Source organism: Amblyomma mixtum, chromosome 4 (assembly GCF_055824585.1).
Source record: "Amblyomma mixtum isolate Tamu chromosome 4, ASM5582458v1, whole genome shotgun sequence".
Lineage (NCBI taxonomy): Eukaryota > Metazoa > Arthropoda > Arachnida > Ixodida > Ixodidae > Amblyomma > Amblyomma mixtum.
The window spans coordinates 7,835,704-7,862,709 of NC_143015.1; the positions used below are offsets into that span (position 1 = coordinate 7,835,704).

Consider the following 27,006-nt stretch of genomic DNA (forward strand, 5'->3'; position numbering starts at 1 on the left):
GCACAGCAGTTGCTGATTTTCGCCGGTAAAGCTGCAGCAATATTTGTTTGCTTAATTTTCGTAGGCCAGGAGGCACAATGAAGACAAATTACTGGGTACTGAAAAAAGAACTTCCCAGGCACGCACTTCGATGTATGCGAGACTTTGACAACCAAAACTCGTGTCAGCTGACAGTAGCATGCGTTTGCAATCATATCGTACCGACTGGCCCCTCATCATTCGTTCCTGGAATACGTGTTTAAAAAATTCGATTCGGTATCCTTGTTCATATTTTTGAGCCTTTATTAGAATACAATGAGCCTTACTAGCGATTCCTTGCATATGTGCTATAATATTTTTCCATAGAGAGGCAATCCACTCCAGGAAGCAAAAAACCGCCACACGTGGTTGTTCACATGGGTCTTCATTGGCAGCCCTCGTAGATCTGGTACTTTGGCGAAGTGCCGCAGAGGAGGTCGAAGACGAAGTGGCAGCACGTGTGGTTCTCGCTGAGTGCATTCTCGGGAATCCAGAGCTGGCATCCTGGTCCTGTGTACAAGCGCAAAATAAGATCGCACGGTTCAAGGGTTACACCGAACGTTAAGCTCTGATGGGAATCAGACGTAACTGTTCAGTGCTCTTCTTGTATCGAAATTTTGAATTTAAAACAACTGCCTGTTTGATTTTGGTCCAGATAGTGAATAAATTGGTCGATTAATCAAGTATTCGTAACTTAGTTCTGTTTATAGCGAAAAAACCTTTTAAAACTTTTGTATAGATTTCAATGGACTAGTAAATAGGATTATGACACATTTGGTTCCAAAGCGACGTGCGAAAGCAACTCAGGCTCTGACGGACGGCGTGGTGGAGGAGTCCAGATAATTTCGACCTTTTGGAGTTGTTAACGTGTACTGACCCTGCAAAGTGCACGAAACTCACGCGCTCGATCTCGCATTCTCGAGGCCCATGTAGTGTCTGATAATTGCCAGTTAACAACTCCAAGAGATCGAAATTATCCGCAGCCTTAAACTACAGCGTCTCTAATAGCCTGATCCTATTAAACCAAATGTCCCATAACTTTATATGCTATCCTGTTCAAACCTATAGACAATTTTCATTAGGACATTTTTGAACTTTCATGGAAAGATAAATGGCTCCTCAGGGTCCTGCTATAATAATGAAAGTGCAAAAGATTTTTAAGTAAAAGACTAAAGCAAAGCCTAACACATCGAACAAACATTTCCCATTTGCAGCCAAGATGGAAATAAACACAAACACGAAAAGCGCGAACGGATTGGTCAAGAATACTGAATTACATACACCAAAAAGCAGAACCATACCCAACAATACTCGTTGTAAGTATTTTTCAACGGGAAATAGTCAATGAACGCAATCTTTTTTCATATATTGTAAGAATTCACTATAACAATCAATATATTCCCAGATCTTTCGTCGGCGGGCTTTCGTTTTCTTGCTATAAACGTTGTTGCTATCGTGAAGAAACGTTCCCCATTGGTTTTCCATGGCAGTCTTAGCCACTTGACGCAAGCGATGAAAAAATATTATAAGAAATATTTTGGTAAACATCGGAAGAACGAAACATTACTTTCTCTATTTACAAAACAGTTCCTTGCAATATTTCAGTAATCGAGGATTTTGTCCAAGAAAGCTGAACATGATTGACAAATGCAGGACAAATGGTGAGAAAGTGCTGCTGAAAAAAAACGTTTTAACTCGTTGTTAAAACTAAATTTTTTATGAAATTTCCTAAGTTCACTTTGAAATAAACATAACGAAGAAATAAGTCCCACAAATATGCCACGAAAGTTAGACAACGTGATGTTGCTGGTTGACAGTCTGCAGTAAGACTAGGCGGTCCATGGTAAACATGGCATAATCAGCGCGCGCACACGGGTTAGGTTCTGTGCCACCTCTTTCTCCTCCTGTCTCCGACCGCTGCTCTCCGTCGTATTTACGAAGGTGGTGTTTGAACGGAAATTAGTAATATTAGCATATTAAACTACCAGTATTATACTAAAATATCTTGTAGCCTGAGCATAGCGGAAAAGTTTTCAGTAAAGAATTTTTCTGCGCTATTCCTTGAGATAAGATAAAAGTTTTACACATGACTGTATAAGGCGAATGTTTGAACATGAGCTGTCGTGTCACCGCAAATATTTTTGCGCAGACATGGTCAGGCTCGTTTCTTCGCACTTTTCTTCTTGTCCCAAATCAGCCAGGTCGCATGGAAACTTGCCGAGTACACAGCGCAGTATTTAAACACAATTATTTAAAAATTTGCAGGCGTAACTTCGCCGAAAGGGTGCGGCCTTTCTTCTGTGTGTCCTCAACCGCCAGCCGCGTCTCTTAGGTGAACTCTTCTTCCTCCCGAGGTACTCACCCCCATTGGGCCCTCGGTCGCTCTCCCTCCTCTATTGGTTCCTTATATTTATTCTCTTTCACAAGCCACGATGGCTTAGTGGTTGGAGTAGTCGGCTACTGAGCCGGAGTACCCGGGTTCGATCCTGACCTCGGTGGCCGCCTTTCGGTGGAGGCGAAACGCAAAAGGTGCCCGTGTGGTGTGCGATGTCCACGCGCGCTAAAGATCCACAGGTGGTAGAAATTATTCCGTTCCCTTTATAACGGCACCTCTATTTTTCTTATTTTAGGCGTTCCCTCCGCGCGAGGTTAAAGTGTCCACCGAGAAGTGAGACAGTTAGGGGGCCTTTCATTTCTTGATAACTAATCATTTTCTCTTGCGAACGCACCGAGACCCGGGTGGTTAAACATGGCGGCCTGTTTTGCAGGCGTTCGCCGTTCCCAGGTGTAGACCACGGCCAAATCGGACGACGCCCCTTCGAGCGCTTTGCAAAAGCCAGTGTTTAGCCTCGGCTCTTCGCCATCTTCCAGATGCTGACTAACTTGCTTAATATAAATTGGCTGGCTTGATGGTTACACACCTTGACAACAACGGCGCGGTGGGAACACGGACATGAAAGACTACACAAACACAGGTGCTGACTGACTGACAGTTGTCAGTCAGCGCCTGTGTTTGTGTAGTCTTTCTTGTCCGTGTTCCGACCGCGCTGTTGTCAAGATTCTTTGACTACACGAAGAAAGAAGTGGAAAGTGCACGGGCCTGTCGAAGGGTACCAAAACGAGTAGTGTCACTTCCGTGAGCAGACGGAAAGGAGCGGGCAGAAATAGACGTGAAAGGATAGCTGAAAGGAAGAAAAAGACACGCTTCGTAGCAACCGCACCCCCAGAAGCTACGACGACGCCTGCACCAGCAGCCCTTCAAGTCCGCCCTCCCTGTTCAGTTGTGTTACAGATTTTTCCTTTTGAGACACGCCACCACTGTTCAATCGATAGTCCCAAGGTGGATCGCACACTATTGAACCTTGACGCCTGAGTCGCTTTCAGTCCGGCCCGGCTTTCAGAAATCTGGACACGGAAAGGTCGTGACGCACAGAGCGCTCAGCGCTCTCGATAGCAAATTGACCTTCGCTGTGACCCGAGATCACTCGAAGGACCGCACTCCAATTGGCGGCGTACCGGTTCCTTTAGCTTGCGGCAAACTGCACACCCTCCGGACAGAATTTACGAAAAAGTTATGCTCCTGTTCTGCCTGAAGTTCGGCCTAATGTTCGCCTTCAGGTTCATCGTAGTTTTAGGAAGATCCCTGTATGAGATTGCCGAGGACGGGAGATAAACCTGCAATATTGAAGATTTGATTCATTATATCAGGAATACCAAAAGTTGGGCGAGCTGGTTCTCAAGTTCATGATGAAAAATAGCGAAAAGTACCTTAGGCCACATGTAGCGCCAACTGCAATTATTTGGTGAGCTGGTCTCGCCTAGAGGTGATGGTCGGAGATCAGGCGCATTCCGCATCATCTATATGCTGAGACTTGTATTTTAATTTACTGCATTACAATATAGCACGCCAGCGCGGGCCTAGCGCAGGCAATCGCCGAAGAGGAAAAGACGGTTGTGCCCAATTCGCGAGACTTGCCTGCTGAACCGTCTTTTTAAATAACTCGACGTCCCTCGGACGCTGCCTTGATCGCTGCCTTGCCACTGCCTTCTCGTGTTCGCCCGGAGCTCCCTAGCCCACTTACAGTAATATATATTCATTATTAGAGAGTTATTAGAGAGTCATATATAGTTACCGTGCTCACGTTACCGTTTACCGTGTTACCGGACGCCAGAGTTTCCGGCTAGCGCTGCACACGCTAGAAGACGTTTTAGCATACCGTCTCTCCCATAACAAGTTACCGTGAGGCAAAAACGAATGACGATGATGGTAGATGCCCCAGCAATAATTACAAACAGAAATACGCATGCATTGAAAGCATTTCTTTGCAGTGAGGTGCTACATGCTCTTTAATCATCTTTTTCTCTGTATATAAAGACGTGCTCACTACTTTTCTTCTAACGGCCGGCTCAGTGGCTTCAAAAGTACCCTGACCAGTAGACAAGTTTACTACACAGAACGCTCTAAGCTTGTGTACGCTGCGCTTACTGCGTTGCGAATGCTGTAAAAAACGCAGCTACAACACCTTCTGTTTGTGGCGCGCAGCGTCGCTTCTTTGGATGTTTGGATGCACGACTTGGATGTAAACATAGTGGCGCCATCTGGTGACAGTAAGTCAAAGCACTTGAACTCTGGACTGGAGAAACTTTTTTTTTCTGAATTTAGTGGTGAATATGACAAGTATTACCAGAATGGTCTTGTTTTTCCAGGAAGAAAACTATGAAAATAGAGAGCAAAATGTTAAAGCTGGCGCAAAAGCTGCAGTATTGTTGCTTCCGTGGCTACGCGCTTGGAGGAAGGAAAATTTGCGACCCGGATAGTTAGGCTTAAGTGCTCGAAAATCACAGAATTATCTCAACAACATGGGCTAGTTGTCACTTAAACCTTGAAGTATGGGTGAGAGTATGCGAAATAAAAGCGAACCGCTACCATTTGAGTGAGCTGTCGCATATAAGAATCCAGCGGTGACATGCATTTATTCCGAAGCAGGCGAGCAGGGCGCCGCCATGTTTGCTTACAAGCGAACGCTAACTCTCTCCGCAACGCTAAAGAGTTTCCGTAGAGTGTTACCGGCCCGGTAATGGGCGCGCATGCGCAGATGTCGCCCGCCGAGCCCGGTAAACGGTAACGTAAACACGGTAACGATATGCTATATCGCTCTATTGTCTGATGATGCTTGTACTCCGGTAATTTTAGTGTTTGCGGATGATTATCGTTTTATGACATTTCTCATGCTGTTTACATGTGCGGTGTTGCCTGTGTCATGCACTCGGGGTGGCGCCGATTGATATATCTGCCGGTCTTCCGCTCGCAGACTTGCATTGTTTTGCTGAGGTGTTCGGTATCGTCAAAAGCATTCCCCGTTGTTCTTCTAAGGCAGTCTTAGGATCTTGATGCGAGCGATGGAAAATTTTTAAGAGAAAGATTTGCTATAAATCAGAACAACGGACCATTACCTTCATACTTCCATGCCAGTACCATACAATTTTTCAATTTTCAAAAATTTTTTCTAACAATGTTCGACATGAGAAATAGCATGTTACCTTCTTCAATATAGTCGCTGCGAAGAAGGTGGCAGTTGGGGCAATCAGCGTAGATAGCAGTCAGGTTGAAGTCCTCTCGTGATCCTAGAAGTAATGCGTGCGTTAGTGGTTAGACACTCAGGTTCGCTAAGTGACAGGTATGTGAACGCTGAAACGAAGTGAAGCTGGAAATCAGATACCCTTTGCATAAATAGGCGTCTGTACCGGCTTCCACATAAGCATTTTTTCCCCGCGGACTCATATATTACCTAAGACGCCTTGGAACAAACTCACCTTCTCCAATCTTCATCACCTACACCGCATTCACCAAACATTAAACGCAGATACATATTCGTGATTTTTGGTATTCCCCAATTCGCACACATTACATGGACATGCACAGCTAAGCCCATCTACTGAAAGCCGCATTACGTGGCACTCGAGTAGTGGGAGGTGACGCTCGCAAGTGCACCATGGAAGACCAGATAGCGTTAGTCGCCATTGTCAGAGCGTCGGGGGAAGCTACTGGGGTTCTGTACTGAGCATCCCACCGCTTCCGCTGCGACCTCCTTTTGCACACTAAATGTTTATTCTTTGTCTCTTGCGGGCTCATGTTTTTTGTCAAACTAGTCGGAAAAAATTGCGCGTCCTACGAAATGCAATACTGCGCTATTTTAGTTCCATGTGACACATATCGCTAACGCAGGCACATCCCTTCAGATGGCCGAATCAACAAGAGTCACGCTTTACCTACCAGTAGTCATTTACCTTAACTGCAAGCCCCAAATATAGAGCATTCCGTAAAACAGCCATTATGCGTCCTTCAAGATTACAGGAGACATCAAGACCTCCAAATGTGAAGTATCCGACGGAACTGTGGTTAGCCTGGCAGTGTTATCATGCAAACTCACTAGCTGCAATCTGGTTCGGAAGACGCAATTGGGCAATGAATTATTAATTAATATTACAGAAAAGGTCGCGAACTTTTCAACCCGTGCTTGGTGTACAACAGGCTACACAGAAGTATCAATTCGTCATTTGAAATGTATACACTGTAACCAGCCCCCTATTTGTACCACAAGGCTCTGCTGTCATCCGAGGCTGTATTTCTCACTGAAGACGTATCGTGGATCCTTTTATGCGTGTTCCGTAAAGAAGCATAAATAGTTTTGCCTGTAGATTTGGGTACGGTTGATCACCACTAATCGCGTTTAAATGAAGAATGAGGGCGTCTTCGTTTATTCGAGAATTGAACCTGTGCTCGGTTAGGTATGGGAACTTAACTCGCCAAAGTTCTCTGCCTCCTGCTGTAATCTCCGTTCAAGCGTCCCGTTTACTCTTTCCTCGTAACAGGGTCTACCAAGTCGCCCTAATTATGCATCCGTCTTTTGTTGACACAAACCAAGAATCTTGCGGCTTGCCTGAACTTGGGGATACAGAATTACAATAATTATTGCCATAAAAACGTCGCGTCTGTGTTCAGAAAACGCGGCGGTGCGAATAGATAAGCTCTGTTGGCCACTGCACGAGAACACTATGTCATCGCCGCAGCCGATCACGCCTCGTGCTAAACTGGAACGCATTCTGTCGCTGCGCATTGCACGTCACCCTCTTCATCGACTTCCATCTGCGGCGCGAAGCGGTCAGACAGGCTTAACATCGGTCAGAGCTTAACCTGAGTCTAATAATGTCGCCAGACGCGCCGACGACACAGCGAAGCAAAACCATGAGGGAACCAGGCTATAATATGCTCCCGCATGTCTACTTGGTTTGATTACGTTAAAGCCCTACTACTTTTTTTCTCTAACATAATGCCACCTGGTGGTCTGAGGTGGCGCATGAAGTTAAGACGGTGAAGTGTCTCCTGCTTGCTGATTATCGAACGCGAAAAAACGGCTTTAGTTACCCCCGACGACTGTACAGATTTAAAGTGCTGCCTTTTGGGCTATGTTCAGCGCCGGCAACTTCCCACCGCATGGTGAATACAGTTTTCGCTGGACTCAAATATCAAAGTTGTTTTGTTTATCTCGGTGACGGGGTTGTTTTCCGAAACTTTTACCGAACAGTTTAAACGCAAGCGCTCAGTATTAGGTGCCCTGCGGTCGGCCGACTTAACACTGAATATCTAGTGAAGCAGCGCAACGGCACAGGGCCAAGGGAAGAAAAAACGAACACAGCTTCCCTTGGCCCTGTGCCGTTGCGCTTCTTCACTGGATATGTCGGACCAATCCGCCCGCCAGTTTATGTTGTTAACAGTGAAGCCTGTGAAGTGTCGCTTTGAACACAAAGAGTTGAAGTTTCTAGGCCACCTTGTGAGAGCCAATGACGTTAGGCCTGACCCCGAGAAAACTCCTGCAGTAACCGATTTTTCCATTCCAAGAACCAAGAGAGGTGTGAAACGCTTCCTGCGTGTCTGGGCATAGTAACGCTGCTTCATCGCCGTCTTTCCCAGCATTGCCGCACCCCTGCACCGCCTTGCGCGTGACGATCCACAGTTTGCGTGGGCTACAAAACAACAGGAGGCTTTTGCAGAGCTGTGCAGACTGTTGTAAACAATCCCGGTTCTTGAGAACTTTATGAAGGGGCTGACACCCAAGTCCACACCGTCGCCAGCAACATTGGTCTCGGCGCCGTACTGGTCCAACATCAACGTGGCGTGGAAAGTGTCGTCGCGTATGCAAACCGCACAGCCACTAGCGCTGAAACGAACTATTTACTACGGAAAACGAAAACGAATACCTCGCGGTTGTGTGGGCAACACCATAGGCGAACGGGCTCACAGAGAGACTGAACACAACAATCGCCGACATGATCGCAATTTACAGAGACTCGCAACACAAGACATGGGACGAGATTCTCCCGTACGTCACATACGCCTACAACACGGGCGTTCAGGAGACGACCCGCTTTAAACAATTTCTTCTGGTCTACGGACGTGACGTTCAGACGATGCTGGATGCCATGCTGCCATGCTGCCATGCTGCACTGATGATCATTGGCTCACGCCAGACGCCGAGCAGTTTGCTCTGCGCGCCGAGGAAGCATGCCAGCTTGCCCGTATTCACATTCACCGCCATCGATACTTCACATACCATCCCGGTGACCAAGTTTGGGCATGGACCCCGGTATACCGCCCAGGCTTGTCTGAAAAACAGACACCATTTTCTGCGAACTGTACCGGCTAGCCCAGACAAGTACCCTTTCTGAAAAAGTGATATGCCTCTACTTTGGACCATACAAAGTTTTTCGTCGCGTCACGGAAATGATCTACGATGTTCCTCCAGACGGTACTGTGCAGCCTCGGCGTCGGCCACCCAGCTCTGAGGTCGTGCACGTAGTCCGCATAAAACCGTACTTCAGGCCCTAATGTGCTGCACAGCACTCTCTCTGTTCGACCACTTGTTCTTTGGAACACCTTCACCTGCCTCCATTATTAATTCTGTTCTTGTGCTCGTCTTTTTGTTTCCGTTCTATCGCTCGTGCTCTAGCCCTGCTTTTATATTTTTTTAGGAGGAGTAATGTCATCTGGTGCTCCCGGGTGGCGCATCAATGTGACAACGTTGAAGTGTCTCGCGTTTGCAGGCTGCTGAATACTCTTTCTCAGAGACATGTCGCCCTGGCTTCCGTGACAATATCAGTTCCGATATTATTGACTGACGCTCTTTAATCTCCGCTGTTCACTTTTCTACTCTAAATTTACCTCAGGCATTTCCATGGCGTAAGGTTACCACGTCATTGTACTAATCCTGGCTTGAGCGCCGCACCTAGCTTCGGTCTGCAAGGGGAGAATAGCTAGGAGCTACCTACAACATTGGTTTCCATTGATATTGTGCGAATATTGCTACATGGTGGCGCCGCTGGAAATGTGACAGGCGCAGTAATGTTGATGGCCGGCAGGCCTATGTTTGAGGGCTAAGTACGGCTCACCTCCCTGCCTCGTATTCTGCTGGTGGGTAAGAACATCGCCATGAGGCTGTGTTACTAACTTTCTCTTTACCTTTTCAAGCATCACTCAGCACTGATGCATGTGAAAATCTATAGACGCCAACACCCCTGTTCTGCCTTGAGGTGAGAACGAGAGGTGATCAGTCACTAAGTTTAAGTGATGGCGCGGTGGAACAACATTATAAAGTCACTTAGCAGCCCTTCGGTGCAACTACTCATTTATGTATTGAAGAAGCATGGCATCCTATAGTTCTGCGTCAATTACTTTAAGGCAATGGACATAACGGGTACGGATAACGGAAACCTGAAGCGGCTGTGTAGTGCAAAGTATTTTCTGAGAATGGATTTCAACAAGAGCAATTAGGATATTGGATTCGGATGAAAGATAGCGGAAAACGCCTATCTTATTCAAGGCGGAGGGCCTTTTCAAGTTTCCGCTGATGCCACTGAGACTTCAATCCGCGCCTCATACACCCGAGTGTTCTTGTCCGAGTGGCGGTGTCCATACGCGTTAGACCCAGCGCGTCGCGGCCATAGTTCTGGAAGGCCTGACGTGGCTTATCTGTCTTTCTCGCTTAGATATGTCGCCTTCTTCATCTCATACGCATATTTTTCGATGGAGGGGCTTTCAACTCTGGTCGAGACAATGAAGCCGCCAGGGCTAAGCGTGAAGCCGAAGATGTGGCACTTTTTGTGCAATGTTCCGATTCTTGAGCTGAATCGAAGTGACGATATGTTGGCAATCATAAAATTGTTTTGAAATCGTCTTGGTTGAGCGCATAAAATAAGTGAAATATGAAGGACACTTCAGTATCTGAAGAAGGCAAACCTTTCTTTACAGTGGGTACACCAGAACTGCAAGCCGTCAAAGAAACTATTTTCGTACAGTCGCCTTTCGTCACAGTTTGGAGAAATTAACGAAAATACACAAACTGAGATCTGGACTGACTCGAGAAGCATCGACGAAAGCGCCTTCTGCAGAGGAAAAAATTCCACTAGACTCGCAGCATACGGAGCCATCCTTTGAAGAAAGCGGAAGCAACTGTCATTTTAGCAACAAGAAAGCAGTTCACTTCGATTGTGTGGGCCGTACCAAATTTCCGCCAGTGCTCTTGTGATAAGCTCATGTGTCTGTCGCTGCTCAAACACTCAACGACACCGCCACGCTTTATCCAGGCCTGCTAAATTGAGAGTTTCATTAGGACGGAAGCGCTGACTCAGTGGTTATAGTGCTCCGCTGCTCTCCCGAAAGATGCGGGTTTGGTCCCGGCAGCGGCCGTCGCATTTCGATGGAGGCGAAACGACATAGATCTGTATATTGTGCGGTGTCAGTGCACGTTAGAGAACGCCAGTGAGTCGAAATTTTCCGCAGTCCTCCACTACGGCGTCCCTCATATCCTGAACCCCTTTGGGACGTTAAACGTCATAAACCATTAAGCCATCATCAGGCCGCTTAGGCCATTAAAGTGTGCGGACGCAAGAGTTGAACCACACATTGGCACACGAAACAGAATGCACGCACGACGTATTGGTACTGCCATTAACGATCCCTCGTTGGCTCACTGCTCCTAGATTGCCATAATGGAGATGCGTTTTTGGACCCTGCCAGCGCCGACGTTTACCATAAAACAGCCCGCAGAAGCAGGCTTTAAGGTTTATGGGTTCATCACTTAAGCATTCACACGCGCATCGTCTTCAGCGCACTTGAAAGGTGGAGTTATTGCAAATTAGAACTCAGCTTAACATATGAGCATACATTGTAGTAAAACCTGCGTAAACAGTTTAATCACGTTTGTCACGAATGAGAGACCAGCGGGCTCAGCAAAGTAACCACCACGCTTCGGCCGATGATGGGCAAGATCTGGTGGTCATGATTTCCACCAATGTATCCCACTGTCAAAGCGTGCGGAAACTGTTAGCGACGAACGACACCATTGAGCTGTTCAGAAGCGCTTTATAATCCCTTAGGACGACCGAGAAAACGTCTTCAACACTTTGGATTATTTCTAATGGGCCTTTCTCGAAAAAGTCACTACAAAATGAACTTTCAAAGCTGTTTAACCGATGTTTGCGAAATCGAATGGCTCCAGCACCGTTCTTGAGTGCTTCTAACCATTCGTTCACAGGGGGAGAAATGTTGACATGTAGCCTGTTTGTGCTCAGTTTACTGAGCGAAGCGCAATTTCTCGGCGTGCATTACTTCATACTTATGAACATTTTTCTTGATCTGCGCAAATTTCTAGGCCACTTGACCTCTCTCTAGGCCTCTCTCTAAGAATCTAGATCTCTAGACCTCTGCAGTCCAGAATATGCCGCAGACCATTTGCAATAAGCATTTTTATAAAGAAAAAGTGACCTAGTTAGTGCTGGTTCTGCATGTTTTGAGCGAAAACAGGGTACGATCGAGAATAAGGACCGCACAGGAGCTACTTTATATTTCAATAAGCGAGTATTGCTACTCCACCTAGGGAGTTTCCCCTAAATATTTGACCAACTACTTTGTATTTCAGTAATCACGCGGTGCACAGCTTCGATCAAGGAAAAGCAATGTTTTTTTAATCCAATGTGAAGAAGGTGTACTTACCGCTAAGGTATTTTAGGTTAACGACGTTTTTCACATTGTACCCCGGCCCGGATATGAAGGTCACCTTGGCCTGCCTATTGAAGAAAATATAGGCATTTTTATTAAGTTAACTTGTCTTTTTATGCACAGTACGTTTATTTAAAAAAAACGAAGTATTTACAACAAAGCGCTGATCTTTTGGGAGCTGTTGCTAAAGCGAGAAAATTAAGGATTACAGTTAAAGGCAAGTATAGCCACCTTGCATCATTGTCTAAGGAGACGAAAGGAAGCTTTGACCGCTTGTGAAATTCCTAGCAGACATCGAATACCAAAGTGAATGTAGCGGCAAAAGAAATTGTTTGTTTTAGCGATGTGGTGTGCTGGAGGTGTGTTAACTTAAACTGAAGAAATTTCTCGAAGAGGTTGGCGCTAGCGTTCCTGACCTTACGAGACGTACACTGCAGTGTAAGGGTCTATACCTCAACACAATAAAGGGTTTTGTTCTTTCCACACTCACGGAAACAGACTCACACAGAAACGCCAAAACGCAAGCTCGACTGTCTTCACGGCTTTTCAGCGTATATAAAAGTAACGTCTGTTCGGAAGCTTTAAAATATATTCAATTGATGGGCCTATCTTCTTGAAGTGCATTCAGCAAATTATCCAAGGCGTTTGCGATACTGAAACCCCGTTGTTGCAGAAGTTGTTAGGAACAATAAACAGCTGTTTTTGAAACTGGCTTCTTACTATGAGAGCATGACATAATAAGATGGCGTAATTGTTATTTAAGCATCATCCTGAAGTGTACGGTTATACAAAGCTTCCCCCAGAAACTTTAGCCGAAACGCATCCACTATCTACCCTCTTTCCCTCTTTCCTCTTTCTATGAATTCTAAAAATGTGTTACGAACTCATCTATCAGGCACTTTATTCGCGATTTCTTAAGTCAAAAACAAATTTCGCGTTTAAAAATATGAAAAAAAGGCGCGTTAATCACTGCTTCTCATGTTTTAAGCGACATAGAGAACTATCAAAACTAAACGAGTACAGAGCATGGGAAAGCACTTTTTGTACGCACTACATTGTTATTTTTCGCAAATGTCATAATAAAGATGTCTGAGTTCCATATTTTGTAATATGACGTATAGTCTCAATTTTTGCTCTTTTATGTCGTGCATATCAGTATTCTGCTCTTCTAAAAAATTCAAGTAGCTTGCGGCTTGGTACTGCAGTCGGTAGATGTCATGATTTGTACTGGAGAAGGGGACAACCTCTCTCACATTCCTTATGCATCAAATTTAGGCGCCGTTTGCGTGCTTGATGATTTAAACGAAGTTAGCTGTTCGACGACAATACCACGTGCAGCAACGCCATTTTCTAAATAAGCACTGCGGAAAGACCAACTCAACCCTTTTCAATTGCGCATTCTTAGTGTTCGATTTCTCAAACTACGGTTAAGAAAATCTAAAAACTGCGCTCAGCTTCGGTGTTAGCGGCCTTAAAATTCGCAGCAAAATATTTCTCCTCAAAGTCAAAAATAAAAGTACCTCATTAATTACCTCATAAAAGTACCCCGCACCTCCACCAAATGAAAGGGGGTTCACGTACTAGTGAACTCAGCAATACAGTTCACCAAACAGCTGAGCGGATGGCAGCAAAATCACAGTCAGTCTACACAGCCAGAGAGCTGGAGCCGCGCGCCGGCACACTTCGTCGTCAACTTCTTCGTCTGCCATCGAGGCAACCTGAGGCGCATTCATAATAGTTCAGGCGCGTTCATTGTAATTCACTACAACTTTAATTAAGGCTCTAAATATTGAGCCCCATCATCTGCATAACGTCCGCATTGCTGCATAATTTACCTCTACAGACGAGAACGCCGTATCTTTAGGAGCTTTGAAAGTAAAAATCTCTAAAGGAAAAAAAAAGTCGCCCGGCATATAAAAGCTGCATCTTACCCCTTCACACCTATGGGGAAGAAACGTGGAGGCTAACAACAATGGGTAAATTTGAATTGAGAATGGAGCAACTAAGGAAAAGAAAATGGTACTTGTTACGTTGCGGAACTGGAAGAGAGCAGAATGTGGCAGAGAACTAGCTCGATTTCATTACTTGGTAGTCGAAATCAAGAGGATGAAATGGGCTTGGGCAGAGCATGTAATGCGAAGGCTAGATAACCGCTGGTCCTTAAGGGTAACGGAGTGGATTCCAAGAGAAGGGAAACGTAGCAGGGGCGGCAGAAAGTCATGTGGCCGGACGGGATTAATTAAGTTTGCGGGGATACGGTGTCCGCGACTGGCAAAGGACAGGGAGAGACAAGGGAGAGGCCTTTGTCCTACAGTGGGTATAGTCAGGCTGATGATGGTAATAGAAGAACTTTTTGTTGGGCTAGATGGTGTATGTTCTAAGAAAAGAACAGTAGTGCAACCCAGACGAACACAAGACAGGACCACACAGGACTATGAATGCCCTCGAGCGGCAGAACATTTGCCACGATGCAAGTACTGCAAAAAGTGTCAACCACGGTTTCATGAGACAAAGATTTTAGGCAAAAGCAGAGACACAAGGGCAAGGGATACGCCTCTCTTCATATAAGGAAGAGAGGCGTATCTTGTGTTAGCGATACGTCGGTCAGCCTCTTCAAATCGGAAATGGCGTATCTTGAACGGTTCTGTAGATAGTGTTGTGTGGAAAGTGGTATCTCTCTGCACGTGTCCTGGTTTTTCCTTGTATTTGCTGCGCTGTTAGTGAATAAAGTCAGATGAAGTTCAGCGCTAGTCCAGTGTGGTCCTCTCTTGTGTTCGTCTTGGTTGCGCTGCTGTTCTTTTCTTACATGATGATGGTAATGATGACGTAGCTCATTGCAAACAAGATGGAGACGACATCCGAGAATTTTAGGTTGCACCGCCTTTCGTTTCATGTTTAACTAAGCCGTGTTCTAATTTATACAATTTTTTTTTGTCGGCTTGTCTTGCTCATGTGCCCTGTTACTTATTCAAATCTGTGGACTCCATCGTTCAAAAATAAAAGTTGAAACTGTAGCTCTACCGTCTCTGTCCTCCTACTGCTTTTCTGCTTTTCTAATCAATTAGCTGCAAGAGATAATATATTCAGTAATATTCTAAATTGATCAACACCACAAAAAAAATTAAAAATCCCCCGTGCCCCTAGGTTTCTGTGGCTGTTGGCTTCTTTCATACTTCATCTTGAGTGTTTGCTGCTTTGGGGTCTTTCTTATATAGTCCAGATAAAAGAAAACATTTATTTGAATTTATTTATTTATTTCCTGCAGCGCCGTGACAACATAATTCCAGGGGTGGGGATACATACGCAGATACATGTCAAACAAACAACGTGGGCTACCCAGTCAGTGATAAAGTGCAATAAAAAGAAAATAGAAAGAAAGTAGTGGCGTCAACTGTGTGTACACATGTCAGGTTTACTGGTGGTACCAATGCAAAACAGAGAAAAGGCAATAAACTGTAAGTCAGCACTCACGCACACCGCAGGCTCGACAACAGTGCTCGAAAAGCACTCTCAGACGGACATTCAACAAAAGCATGAGGCAGCTTATTCCATATATTGGTAGTATGCGGAAAGAAAGAATGCTTGAAAGCATTAGTACGACATTGCGTCTCGCATATTTTCCATTCATGATCGCAGCGTTTAGATGCAAAATAACCTCTGGTTGGGTGCGGGCTTGCTCTCCAATTTTTGTTTATTTTATTTCATTTCTTGAGAGTTTACAATAAAAGGGTGGCAGCAAATATGTTTTAGGGTTTATGGCAGCTTTATTCAAAACAAATTTGGTAGAGAAATTTTAGTTTAATCAGTAATCCTTGAGGGAGTTGCACTTGAAATCCTGCTTAATGCTGCTACTACGAACGTCAAAACTATAGCTGTTAGTAACAAACCGGGCTGCACGATTCTGAACTCGCGCCACAATAGCACAATGGGTACCACCGGCTTGAACGTCCCATAAAGCACACGCATACTCCATGATTGATCTGATGTTAGTAAAATATAAAAGCTCCTTAACCTTTTGAGGATCATCCCTAAAACTCCTTTAAAAAAGTTAACATTCTTGACGCCTTTGTTGCTATGTATTCAACCTGTTTTCTCCAGGTAAGGTCCGCCGAAAGGAAATACCAAGATATTTTAATCCGACACTTTAGATAAAAGCTGCTTATTTAAAACATACTCCGAGTTCTTGTGAAAGAAAATATTTGTAGATGTCAACGTGGCGCTAGCTCTGTACAGGCCGCAAAGCCTCCCTCGGGCTGCCTATCACAAAACGGCCAAAGCAGCCCTTCTAACTCACTTCTTCGTGTTGCCGTATGCGATCGTCATAGAAGTCGAGTCCTTTGTCACAGGGGCGTATTGGCTGGCGTGCACGCACTTTGCTGTACCTCCAAAATGCGGGTCGTATTCGTAGTTTCTCTCCAGCAGGTACAGGACTCCGTTCGCCGGGAAACACTGAAACAGTTGAAATCGGATTAACGCACAGCTAGACTGCAATTGAGGCCCATGAAAACTGTTCGCGTCGCATAATAGGTAGGAAAGTGTCCTGCAACCTATGTGGTACATACTGCGAGTGGATGGAATTTTATTCCTAATATTGTGTGACCATAGTTCGTTCCATTTTCCGAGATTGTGGGGTGCTGTAGTCTTGTAGCTTGAAATGCGTTTTGTTCCTGATATCACCTCGTAATGCAGAGACTCTTCGGGAAACTCTTCTGATACTTTAAAAGTTTATTAATTCCTTCCACGTGAGTTGATGGTATGCACACAAGTTCCTGAAGTTCCTCTTGCGTTGTAGAGAAACAAGCGCACCTCTTTTGCTAAGTCTGTGCCGCTATACCTAACATTTTCAACGAGAACACCTTCGACGGAAGTCCGCCTGGTTGTGTTTTTCGACTTCGCCATGTGTTAACAAAATAAAAAAAAGAAAAGCGAATGCCGGTCCCTGCTGCAACTGGCTCGCATTTCAGACATCCCTGAACAAGAACCGAGTTCGCTTCAAAGCGTTGGGTTCAAAATAAGTTTGACAAGTGGTTTCACCAGCTCATTGTCGCCAGCTGGTGACACGTAATCATAGCACCGAATACTCGGAGGGCGTAATTCTGTGGGCGCCTGTTTTCGCAGATGAACTAAGCAAGCTATACAGGGTGTCCAGGCTAACTTTGGCCAAGGGTTAGAAAATAAGACATATGAGGTACGCCGGGGAAGCCATTTACATACAGCGACCAACCGGCTTACAAGGGTTGATGCGGCTTGCGCATCATAGGCAATTTTTTGTTGTGCAATTAATTAATTAGGAATTAAGATAGTTTTTCTAAATGCGTAAATTTTGACTTTAGGCACAAGATGTGAAAAGCAAAGTTGGAGAACACCTTCAGAAACCCCCATTCCATTTATTTGCGATAAAGATAGCTTCACGTGTACCTTTTTTTCCGAGCTCGAAAGAAAGCCCGAGAAATACAAAAAGAACACGTAACTAGCGCATTCGCGCGCCGCGATTGTGCTGCTGTCAATCCTGGCTTGAGTGAATGAAAGCAAGGCGCGACGACCTCATTGCACCGGCAGGCCGATATGTCGACGGTGGTTGGGGCGCCCGCGCGAGCCAGGCAGGAAGCGCGACGGTGAAGTTGCACAGTTCCGCTTGCAGACTGGCTCGCACGAGCGTCGCCATCACCGTCGACATGTCGTCCTGCCGGCACCCGAGGTCAAACCGGCTCATAAATTTTTTGTGAAGCTTGACCTTTAGGGTGACCTTGACCAAAAATAAATGGAATGAATACTGCTAGAATGGGATTCGACACCGCCGCTTTGCGAAGAGACCAGCTTGTCTGGCTACGGCACAAGAGCACTACGCTATCGCTCAGCCGATTACGCTTCATGTTAAACTGCAACACACTTTCGCGTCGTGCACTGCACATCAACGTCTTAATCAACTACCTCTGCTTTGGAACTAATATAAACACTGGCGCTGTGCACACACTCTGGCTCAGTGCTTTGTACATCAACGTCTTCATCAACTAGTACTAATAGCAAACTAATATACACACTCTGGCGCTGTGCATTGCACATCAACGTCTTCTTCAAGTACGAGTACTATGGAATTAATATAGACACTCTGGCGCTGTGCATTGAACAGCATCGTTTCATCAACTAATGCTACCAGCGAACTAATATACACACTCTGGCACTGGGCATTGCACATCGTCTTGTTCATCAACTAATGCTACTGTAATGAAGAATATATTCGTGCGCCGACGCCACCGACGACGAAGCTCTTGAGGAGGCCCGTTTACGCTCGTGCTGGAGAACTGCTCCTTGTGACCCTGCCACTCGCAACGCTGCTTCATCGATTACTTGTACAACGTCTTCTTCGCCAGCGCTTCCCACGTTTCAACAAAGCACCCTTCACTACTAATGAACAAATATCGTTGCTAGACGCGCCGGCGACCCAGCAATGCAAAACCATGAGCCAACCAAGCTAAACACATACTTTCGCACGTCTACACGGGCTGAACAACGCTAAACCGCTACCACACTTTATTTTGAACAATTTTGCGCCACACCGCTTCACAGGATTCAATTTCAACATCTATAGACGTGCTAAGTATATTTTCACGCGTAATATATCACCCCTCTTTCATGTTGCCACCAACACTATCTTGCATGTAGCGGTCTTGTCTATACGCCACATAACTTAGCAGAAAATGTTTGTTGGTGTTTGCTCTGTTACCAAGGCAGGATATCGTGTTAAAGATTATTTGCGGCTTTAACAATTGAAGAAATGAACCAAATTATTTTGTATTGATTCTTCATTCTCCGAAAAAACACTACTGTACAGATATGTCATCAACACTAGTGATACTTTTCTTGTGGGAAGCCGCATTCAGTAGTGATTGCGAAGTAACTAGATCCACTGTACCCGCTTGGCTGATTTGTTTGGGAGTTAGGTTACACATTTTAAACATGGCCAAGTTGAGCATGAACTATTCACCACGTTTTGTTCGGAAACGGGAATAGTTTTTGCCTCTAAAGCCTAACTTGCCCCATCATTTGCTTTGTTGCCCCATGCAGCACCCGTTGTTGAACAATGAGCACAAGTGGTCTCTTCTCCATTAGAATGAAATGCCCTTACAAATTTGCTCTTGCATCGAGTTGAAGGCCAAACGGAACGTTCAGACGCCATGAACAGAAAGAAACGGCTGTCAACTCAGAGTCAGCCCGCGATTCATTACAGTACGTTGGTTTCTTTAAAATATAAAAATGTTCGTTCGTCATCTGTTTTCCAATAATCATGGCAGCCCCACGGTTTAGTGCACGTGACATGAAGATAAGATGATAGTCGCTTTGCGTCATGCATATTTAGAAGTACGCTTCCTTCCAAGGAATTGATCTTTCTTGCTACTTAGACCAACTTTTCCTCGATAACTTTGGGTTCTGTACTAATGGATGTAGAGTCTTCGAGAATTTCAGATTGTTTTCTATTCATGGACGGTACCGTCATAATGACACAAAACATGTGATTTCTTGTTGTGGTGACAGGGGTCAGAGAATTTGTTCAATATCCCTTTAAAGTAGTAATAGCCTTCGAATAATACGTGCGCTATATCATGTATGCCCGCCGTACTAGAAGATACAGAAAAGCGTTTACTTATTTCCCACAAAGCAGACACTTTTAACATTGCGTTCGGAGCATGATAGCCTTAGCCAACTACACGCCCTAAAACAGAGCAGGCTTTCAGATTTTTCGGCTGTTCTTGTAGTAACATTGGCCAGAAAAAAGGGAAGAATTGATAGATCTCTCAAATAAAGCCCAAAGGTGGAGTCAGGAAGTTCTGTGCTCCGAGCAAAGACTCACCTGTCTGAGGTTTTGGTATTCACCGAGCTCGGGGTTATAGGCGAGAAATGTTTGACTACCTTCAAGTACAGAAGCCGAGACAAGCGCTACCAAAGCAAGTATGGTTAAGAGCATTTTTTTTGCTGTGTATACCGTACACGTTTTCTAAGGAATAAAGGCTGCACACTTGGCTGATGTTTTGTGGCGGACAGCTTTTATATAGCTCCGTTATGCTGCCGTGTGTGCACTGGCTGCCTTTATGTACGGGTTAAATACGTCTCCCAACTGCCGGGGATAGGGCGGTCCGTCGCTGCTCCCACGTGACTCTACGTCTTCTCTTTGTACTGCATGGGCGGCAGCGATCGTGACGGCGGCGGTGTCAACTGAGGACGGGTGACCTCTGCTTCCAGGCTGCGCGCTGCAACAGAGGCTTCCGCTCTGAGCGGAAGTTGCGCTCAAGTTCAGCCTTCCTGTAACAACGACCGCTAGTATTCGTGGCGGGGACGGATATTCGAAACCGAGATTGTTCCACTCTGCTATGTCATTATTATTTTTTGCGTAAGTTACTGACTTAGCGCAAGGACATCTGGATCAGTCACATTTGAACTTTGCCAAAGACAATATAGCTGCGGACTATAAATTATTAAGTTGTGCGAATTCATGACTGAATGCCCGAGATAAATTGCTCTTCATTATCTAGTGTTTATCAAACGCAGGATTCCTGGACATTAGTTTAGTTGTGGGACCAATAGGAAACATTGTATGGTACTGGTAAAGAAATATTAAAGGTTAGAGTCCACTCTTCCGATGCGCAGTAAAATCTAGCTTTTAGAATGTAGTCCATCACTTGCAGCGAGTAGTTAACACTTCCCTTGAAAACCAATAGTGAAGGATTGTAACGATCGCAAAAACGTTAATAGCAAGAAAATGCAAACCTGAGATCTGCAGATATATTGATCATTATAATGAAATCTTACGATATATGAAATAATTGCACTCATAAATAATTTCCCGTTGCAAAATGCACTTTTCCAGAATTCTTGGCTTTATGGTTTATGGGAGTTTAACGTCCCGAAGCGACTTAGGCTATGAGGGACGCCGTAGTGAAGGGCTCAGGAAATTTCGGCCGCCTGGTGTTCTTGAACGTGCACTGACATCGCACAGTACACGGGCCTCGAGGCATGGTTGCACTTGTCGAAGAAACATATTAATGTTACGAATGTTATGTTTTCCCTCTGGTTGGACCGAAGCACTAAAGCCTGGAGTATTGTATAAGCAGAAAAAAAAAACATTGTTCCAACTTTACTGCAGGATGGGATTGGAGAGAGCACTCAACCTCGTCGTAGTGTAGTCTAAGCGGCTCCGCAATTTCTTTGTGCAGCAATTTCTTCGTTATAGCTGTAAGCGAATTCACGGCAACTGCTCCATGCCAAAGGGCTTACATGCCCGTGTGCATGCTACGCATACGTGTAACTGTGCCACAAATATGCGCGTAAGCCACACACTCGCACCGAGCACCCATGAAGTGGCCGGTGGTACACTAACCAATATGTGAGCGTAGCCAATGCGCACCTGGCTCCTCGGCGTGCCGCATAGAGTTGAAAGGCTACAAAAAGGCTTTTGAAGGAGGTGCATTGCAGAGGACTTGGAGGGACGTATTCAGAACAATGAATGCCTTTTAATACGCGGTAAAGCCGTTCCGGATTGTTGTAAGTGCGGGCGCGCGACGCCAATTTACTCTGGAGTACCCTCTTGGGTTGGCTCAGCCGTGGAGCTCACGTGCATGGGGGCCACCGGACTTGTACGCAAGACGGGAATGTCGTGCCGGAAATGCACATGCCAGGAGAAAGGTTCTGACGATCAGTTGCTGCTGCTCAACGGGAGCAGTGTGGCGCTTTCGTATTTCGCCCGGTGGCGCTGTGACATCACCGGTACCTGGTTACTGTCGCGCACACTAAGAACGCTGCGAATTGCTTTAACCATAATACCGTGTTTTGAAAATGGAAACTAAACTACCCATGGAACCAGAGAGGAAGAGCGTGATCGCAGAGCACCGTGTGCTGTGATAAGGTCGGTAAACGGTGGAACAGTAATGACAGATAACAGACCGCCTTAATTTCCTTCCTGATATCACACCTATTATTAATGAAACTTGATCTAGAGAAATCTTCATGAAGCGTATTTTTTAAATATCTATTGTCCTTTGATGACGAAACATATTCTTCCCATAGTACTTGTTGTTAAGAGATTTCTTTAAAAACGCTTTATTACTGTGAGTTATATCTACTGTAAAAATATCGAATATGTTTGTTGATGTAGGTGTATGTTTATTTTGTAACCTCTTTTTCTTCTTTGTTTTATTTACATTTTCTGTAAGGCTTGTCGAATTCAACACGAGGTTGACGCTTAGTCAGGCGTATTATTACGCATTGATCAACTTCCTTGACAACTTTCCTGTTGTGAAAACGAAACACAACTTAAACTTCAACGTTGGAAACTGTCGAAGGGCAGGAAAACGCAGCGGGCCGTGTCCACCGTGTGCCTGACATCGTGCATGGGGCAGCGCATCCACTATTCAGTGAAAGGGGTGCCGGCATAAAACCACGCGCTCATGCTGATGAATTTTGCAGACTGAAGCGAAGTTAGAAGTGAATAAAGTTATCCCCATATTCTGTTCGGTGCTGCAGGTTATGCCCGATGGGTTGAATTCGCCACGTTGATTATGTACGAAACTCTGTGGCTTCGTTAAAAATTGAGATACTCACCGCGAAATGCCCACTGGGTTTTAATCGAGGTTCATTATATAAAATTGTGTGAGAAGTTTCTTCGTAAAAAGTAGATTGAAATACATTTTCTTCTAGTGGAGTTTCGAAGGGAATGGCTATTTCTTTCTTTTATTTTTTAACCCGTTAGGTTATGGAGAGGTTTTCTGTAATTTGACTTGGGCTAGGTTTGTTGCGGAGTTTATTCAGTTTGAACGTGCGTAGCAGTACGATGCTAAAAGCCACTCCAGCGGCCATTGCAAAAGCAGTTTTGTATCAGACTTATAGGAAACAGCCACCCGGTTGACAGCACACTTTCGCAAAGATCCTAACTATAGCCCAATTTCCGAGATTCCCACCACATTACTTCTGCACTGAATATATTGTAAAAATACCATTTCCGCAGTGTCTGACGGATTGAAATACACCAGTTACCTTAGAAATTATTTTTAGACATCAGCAGGGAAGGTATTATCAAAATTTACACCTTCCCTTCTCTCTTACCCTTGTCTCCAACAAAATGGTTCTAGCGCCTGCTTTTCAAACCTTTTCAACCGCAGTTCAATATTCAGATTCGAGCCTAAATATATACCTAAGACTGTAAAAAGGCCGCATTTCTGGCTTTTCAAAACAATTAAACGACAGTAAACATTTTACAAACATTTTATACAGGCAACAGCAGTTCGCAATTGGTAGCGAGGTGCTGGAAATAGTAAGAGCATATGTCTACTTAGGGCAGGTAGTGACCGCTGATCCGGGTCATGGGAGGGAAATAATTAGAAGAATAGGAATGGTATGGAGCGCATATGGCAGGCTCTCACAGATTATGAAAGGCAGTTTACCAATATCCCTCAACAGAAAAGTATAGAACAGCTGTATCTTACCGGTACTCACCTATGTGGCAGAAACGCGGAGGCTAACGAAAAGGGTTCAGCTTAGGTTGAGGACAACGCAGCGAGCTATGGAACGAAAAATGATAGGCGTAACGTTAAGAGATCGGAATCGCGCGGATTGGGTGAAGGAACCAAAGCGGGTTAATGACATGCTAGTCGAAATCAAGAGGAATAAGTGTACTTGGGCAGGGCGTGCAATGTGAAGGAAAGATAACCACTGGTTCCTAAGGGTAACGGAGTGGATTCCAAAGGGAGGCAAGCTTAGCAGGGGTCGGCTGGGCTGCAGAAAGATAGGTGGGCGAATGAGACTAAGAAGTTTGCGGGGATACGGTGCCGCAACTGGCGAAAGACAAGGTTAACTGGAGGGACATGGGAGAGGCCTTTGCCCTGAGGTGAGCGTAATCAGGCTGGCGATGATGATTATCATGTTGATGATGAAAATATGCCATTTATGTTAATGCATTTGAATCTGTGGGAGCTAATTTGTGTAGATAAAAATACCTTGCACAACACAAGTTTTGAAAATTTTGCTTGGTTGTGTTCATTGCAAACGTGTGCTTCAAGCTAGAAGGCTTTCTCATCTAGTTCTGAAAGAAATCTAGCTATTTGAAATAGCAGCTGTGTGCGCTTTTGACCTCGTGTTGCTATACAAATTCAAGTTAACCAGTAAAACTATAAGAGCTAAGCTATCCCAAATGACGCCCAATAGTGATGGTGGAATAATTTCAACTACGCAACTAAATTAGCTTTCCCAAAGTCTAAACGTTATTAAACTGCTCGAGCCGTCTTTGTGTTCCGTCGATAGTGTACGCGAAATATAATCACAACTGAGCAGACTCCAGCTGTCTTTTGTTTTGAACATCCGGCGGCGGAAGGTAAGTGAGCGGTCCTTGCTCCACAACAGCTTAACTTGAGCGTACAAAGCTGCTGTTTAGTTGCCCAGTGTAGGTGTAGACGACACCCTACATTGTTGGCGCCGCCGAGTCGCTCGCTCCCAGCCATTCCCGGCCAAGTGGTAACGTAGAGACATGTCAGAGGACCGAGGGACCGCACTATTCCAGCCCAGTGTTATTGATGAGTTAGAAATGACTGTTTTTATGAAGCATCGAGGTCGTGGTAACGTTTACGGGAGCCATAAACATTCGTAGGACAGTTTTACTGGGGCCGCTGGCCTTCTACAGAGGTCTACGACTCATCGCGTTCGCATACCGACCGTGGTAACTGCACACATATTTCAGATGAAACCGCGGCCCAGACAAACTTTTTTACGTCGATGACAGTAGTGCCAGTGTTTTGTTCTATACATAGGAAAGAGAAGTTTTGGTTTGGTTTCGTTTGGTTTATGGGGTTTAACGTCCCAAAGTGGCTGAGACTATGAGGGACGCCGTAGTGAAGGGTTCCGGAAATTTCAATCACCTGAGGTTCTTTAACGTGCACTGACACCGCACAGTACACGGACCTCTAGAATTTCGCCTTCATCGAAATTCGGCCGCCGCGGCTGGGATCGAAACCGCGTCTTTCGGGTCAGCAGCCGAGCGCCATAAGTACTGAGCCATCGCGGCCGGTGGGAAGTTTTGCCGAAGCCGAACTTTGTACTTCTGCACGAAAGAGTGCGCATATACTTAGTTCACAGGCGCTGCAGACCAGTGCGACTGGATAGAGCGCCAGCAAGTGTAATAAGCGTTCACGCAAATTAATAACATCAAGTGGAATACTTCGGACAAAAAATTGTAATCAGCATGAAAATTGACTGGTTTAAAGTTCTTACGCATCTGTACATCGCAAAAGTAAAGGCCATGCTTGCAGACATGCATGCAGTGGCTGTTTTCTGCGCCCACTTAGAGCCGTTTACAAGAATACAAGTGTAGCGTCGCAGCGGTGGCGCTACCGCCTGTAGGTTTTGTGACACATGCAGGCCTCGTCCTCATTGCTATGGGGGCTTGTAGCAACGTATAGACGTTCCATGGACTGAGTTCTACTGCTCTAGACACGGCACTCACGATGTCTGCGTGTGCGAATGTGTGTTGGGGAGAAGGCGAGGGGCAGTTTTGGCTGGAAATATTGCAGTGCCTTGTGCCCTTCTCTACCGAGAATCGGGGCCTGTATAGCGTCAATGGCATCGAGGTGTCGTGTCCCCTTCGCCCATCTGTTTTGTTTTCATTTATGTGTCTAACTTGAGTAAATTTGCGGCAAAAGAGCTATATCAGCTCCAGAGCCGCTATATGAATCCGTAAGGACGTACTAAAATCATAAATAAGCAGGGTGCTAGACATAACTCCAAAACTCCGAAACTCCGAAACTCCGAAACTCCGAAACTCCGAAACTCATCCAGATTTCTGGCAGAACCGAAACTGGCTGTGCTTAGAAACGCAGTGGTTAGCAACGCACTGGGAACACCACAGGTTCCCAGTGAATTTTAAGGAAGGAAGTCACATGATTTCTCTTACATGATTTCTCTTTCTTCAAAAAAAAAAAGTGTTGTATTCAGACAAGCAAAACCAGTATACTGCCCGTTCGGGCGCGTCTGCCCCGGTAGACGGGGTCGCCTCTTTCGGACTTTGCCGTTCGGACTTTGCCAGTCTTAACTGCCCGCTGTGAGCCGGTGACAAGCTGTAGAAGCAGGATTTTGCCTAAAATGGGAAGACGCGCCACTTCCCATGAATATGTTCATACAAGTATTTTGCAATAATTCACAGCTGCCTCACAAATGCCGCCAAAACCCACCCCATTGGTTTTCTTTGCCAGTCTTAACTGCCCGCTGTGAGCCGGTGACAAGCTGTAAAAGCAGGATTTTGCTTAAAATGTGAAGACGCGCCACTTCCCGTGAATATGTTGCATGGCATCTGTGAGCAGCATGGCATCTGTGACTCTTGCGGGGTCACAATCTGTGTAAGGGAAGCCTGATTTGCGCAGCAGGTAGTGGAACAGATGTGGAACAGAGCATTGTGGCGCTTTCTTGGCCATTTTCTCGCAATACGCAGCTGTCTCCGGAGCGCAATTAAACACGACCAAAAACCACGCCCTCCGTTTCGGCCAGTTCAGAGGTTCTCTGCCAGCAGACGTTCCTTTTGTGAGCGCGGTGCGCGTTCTCGGCGTGCTCTTGGAACCTACCGGGGTTTCTCCCCGCGTTTGGGACGCTCTCCCTTAAAATTTATCCCGTATTTGCATGACGTATTCAGACATCTTGAGCGTGGATAGCTGGGAATAAAGGTTAACAGAAAATACCTCAGCAACTGCGATTCGCTTCAGGAATTTCCGTGCTAAGTATTCAGGGGACGAATTTTAAAGCTAGATCAAGGCACTAAACTGGCAAAGCAGAGCGGCGAGTTTAAAAATTAGTGTTTACAAAAAAACAGCGCACAAAACTGGACGAAGCAGAGGAGGCGACACACGCAGCACTGTGTGGTGCTTCCTCTTCTTCGTCTTCTTTTGTGGGCTGGTTTATTTAAA

General features: G+C 45.4%; 1 protein-coding gene across 1 annotated transcript; it reads right to left on the reverse strand.

The window, feature by feature from the left end:
• Nucleotides 1-403: 403 nt before the first annotated feature.
• LOC149345601 (uncharacterized) lies at nt 404-21,495 on the reverse strand. Its single transcript, XM_089541162.1, has 6 exons — nt 21,474-21,495; nt 19,923-19,981; nt 16,368-16,522; nt 12,068-12,141; nt 5,560-5,643; nt 404-528 (listed from the first exon to the last, which is right to left on the reverse strand). The coding sequence occupies exons 1-6, from the start codon at nt 21,493-21,495 to the stop codon at nt 404-406; spliced, it is 519 nt and encodes a 172-aa protein (XP_089397288.1).
• Between the last annotated feature and the right edge of the window lie 5,511 nt (nt 21,496-27,006).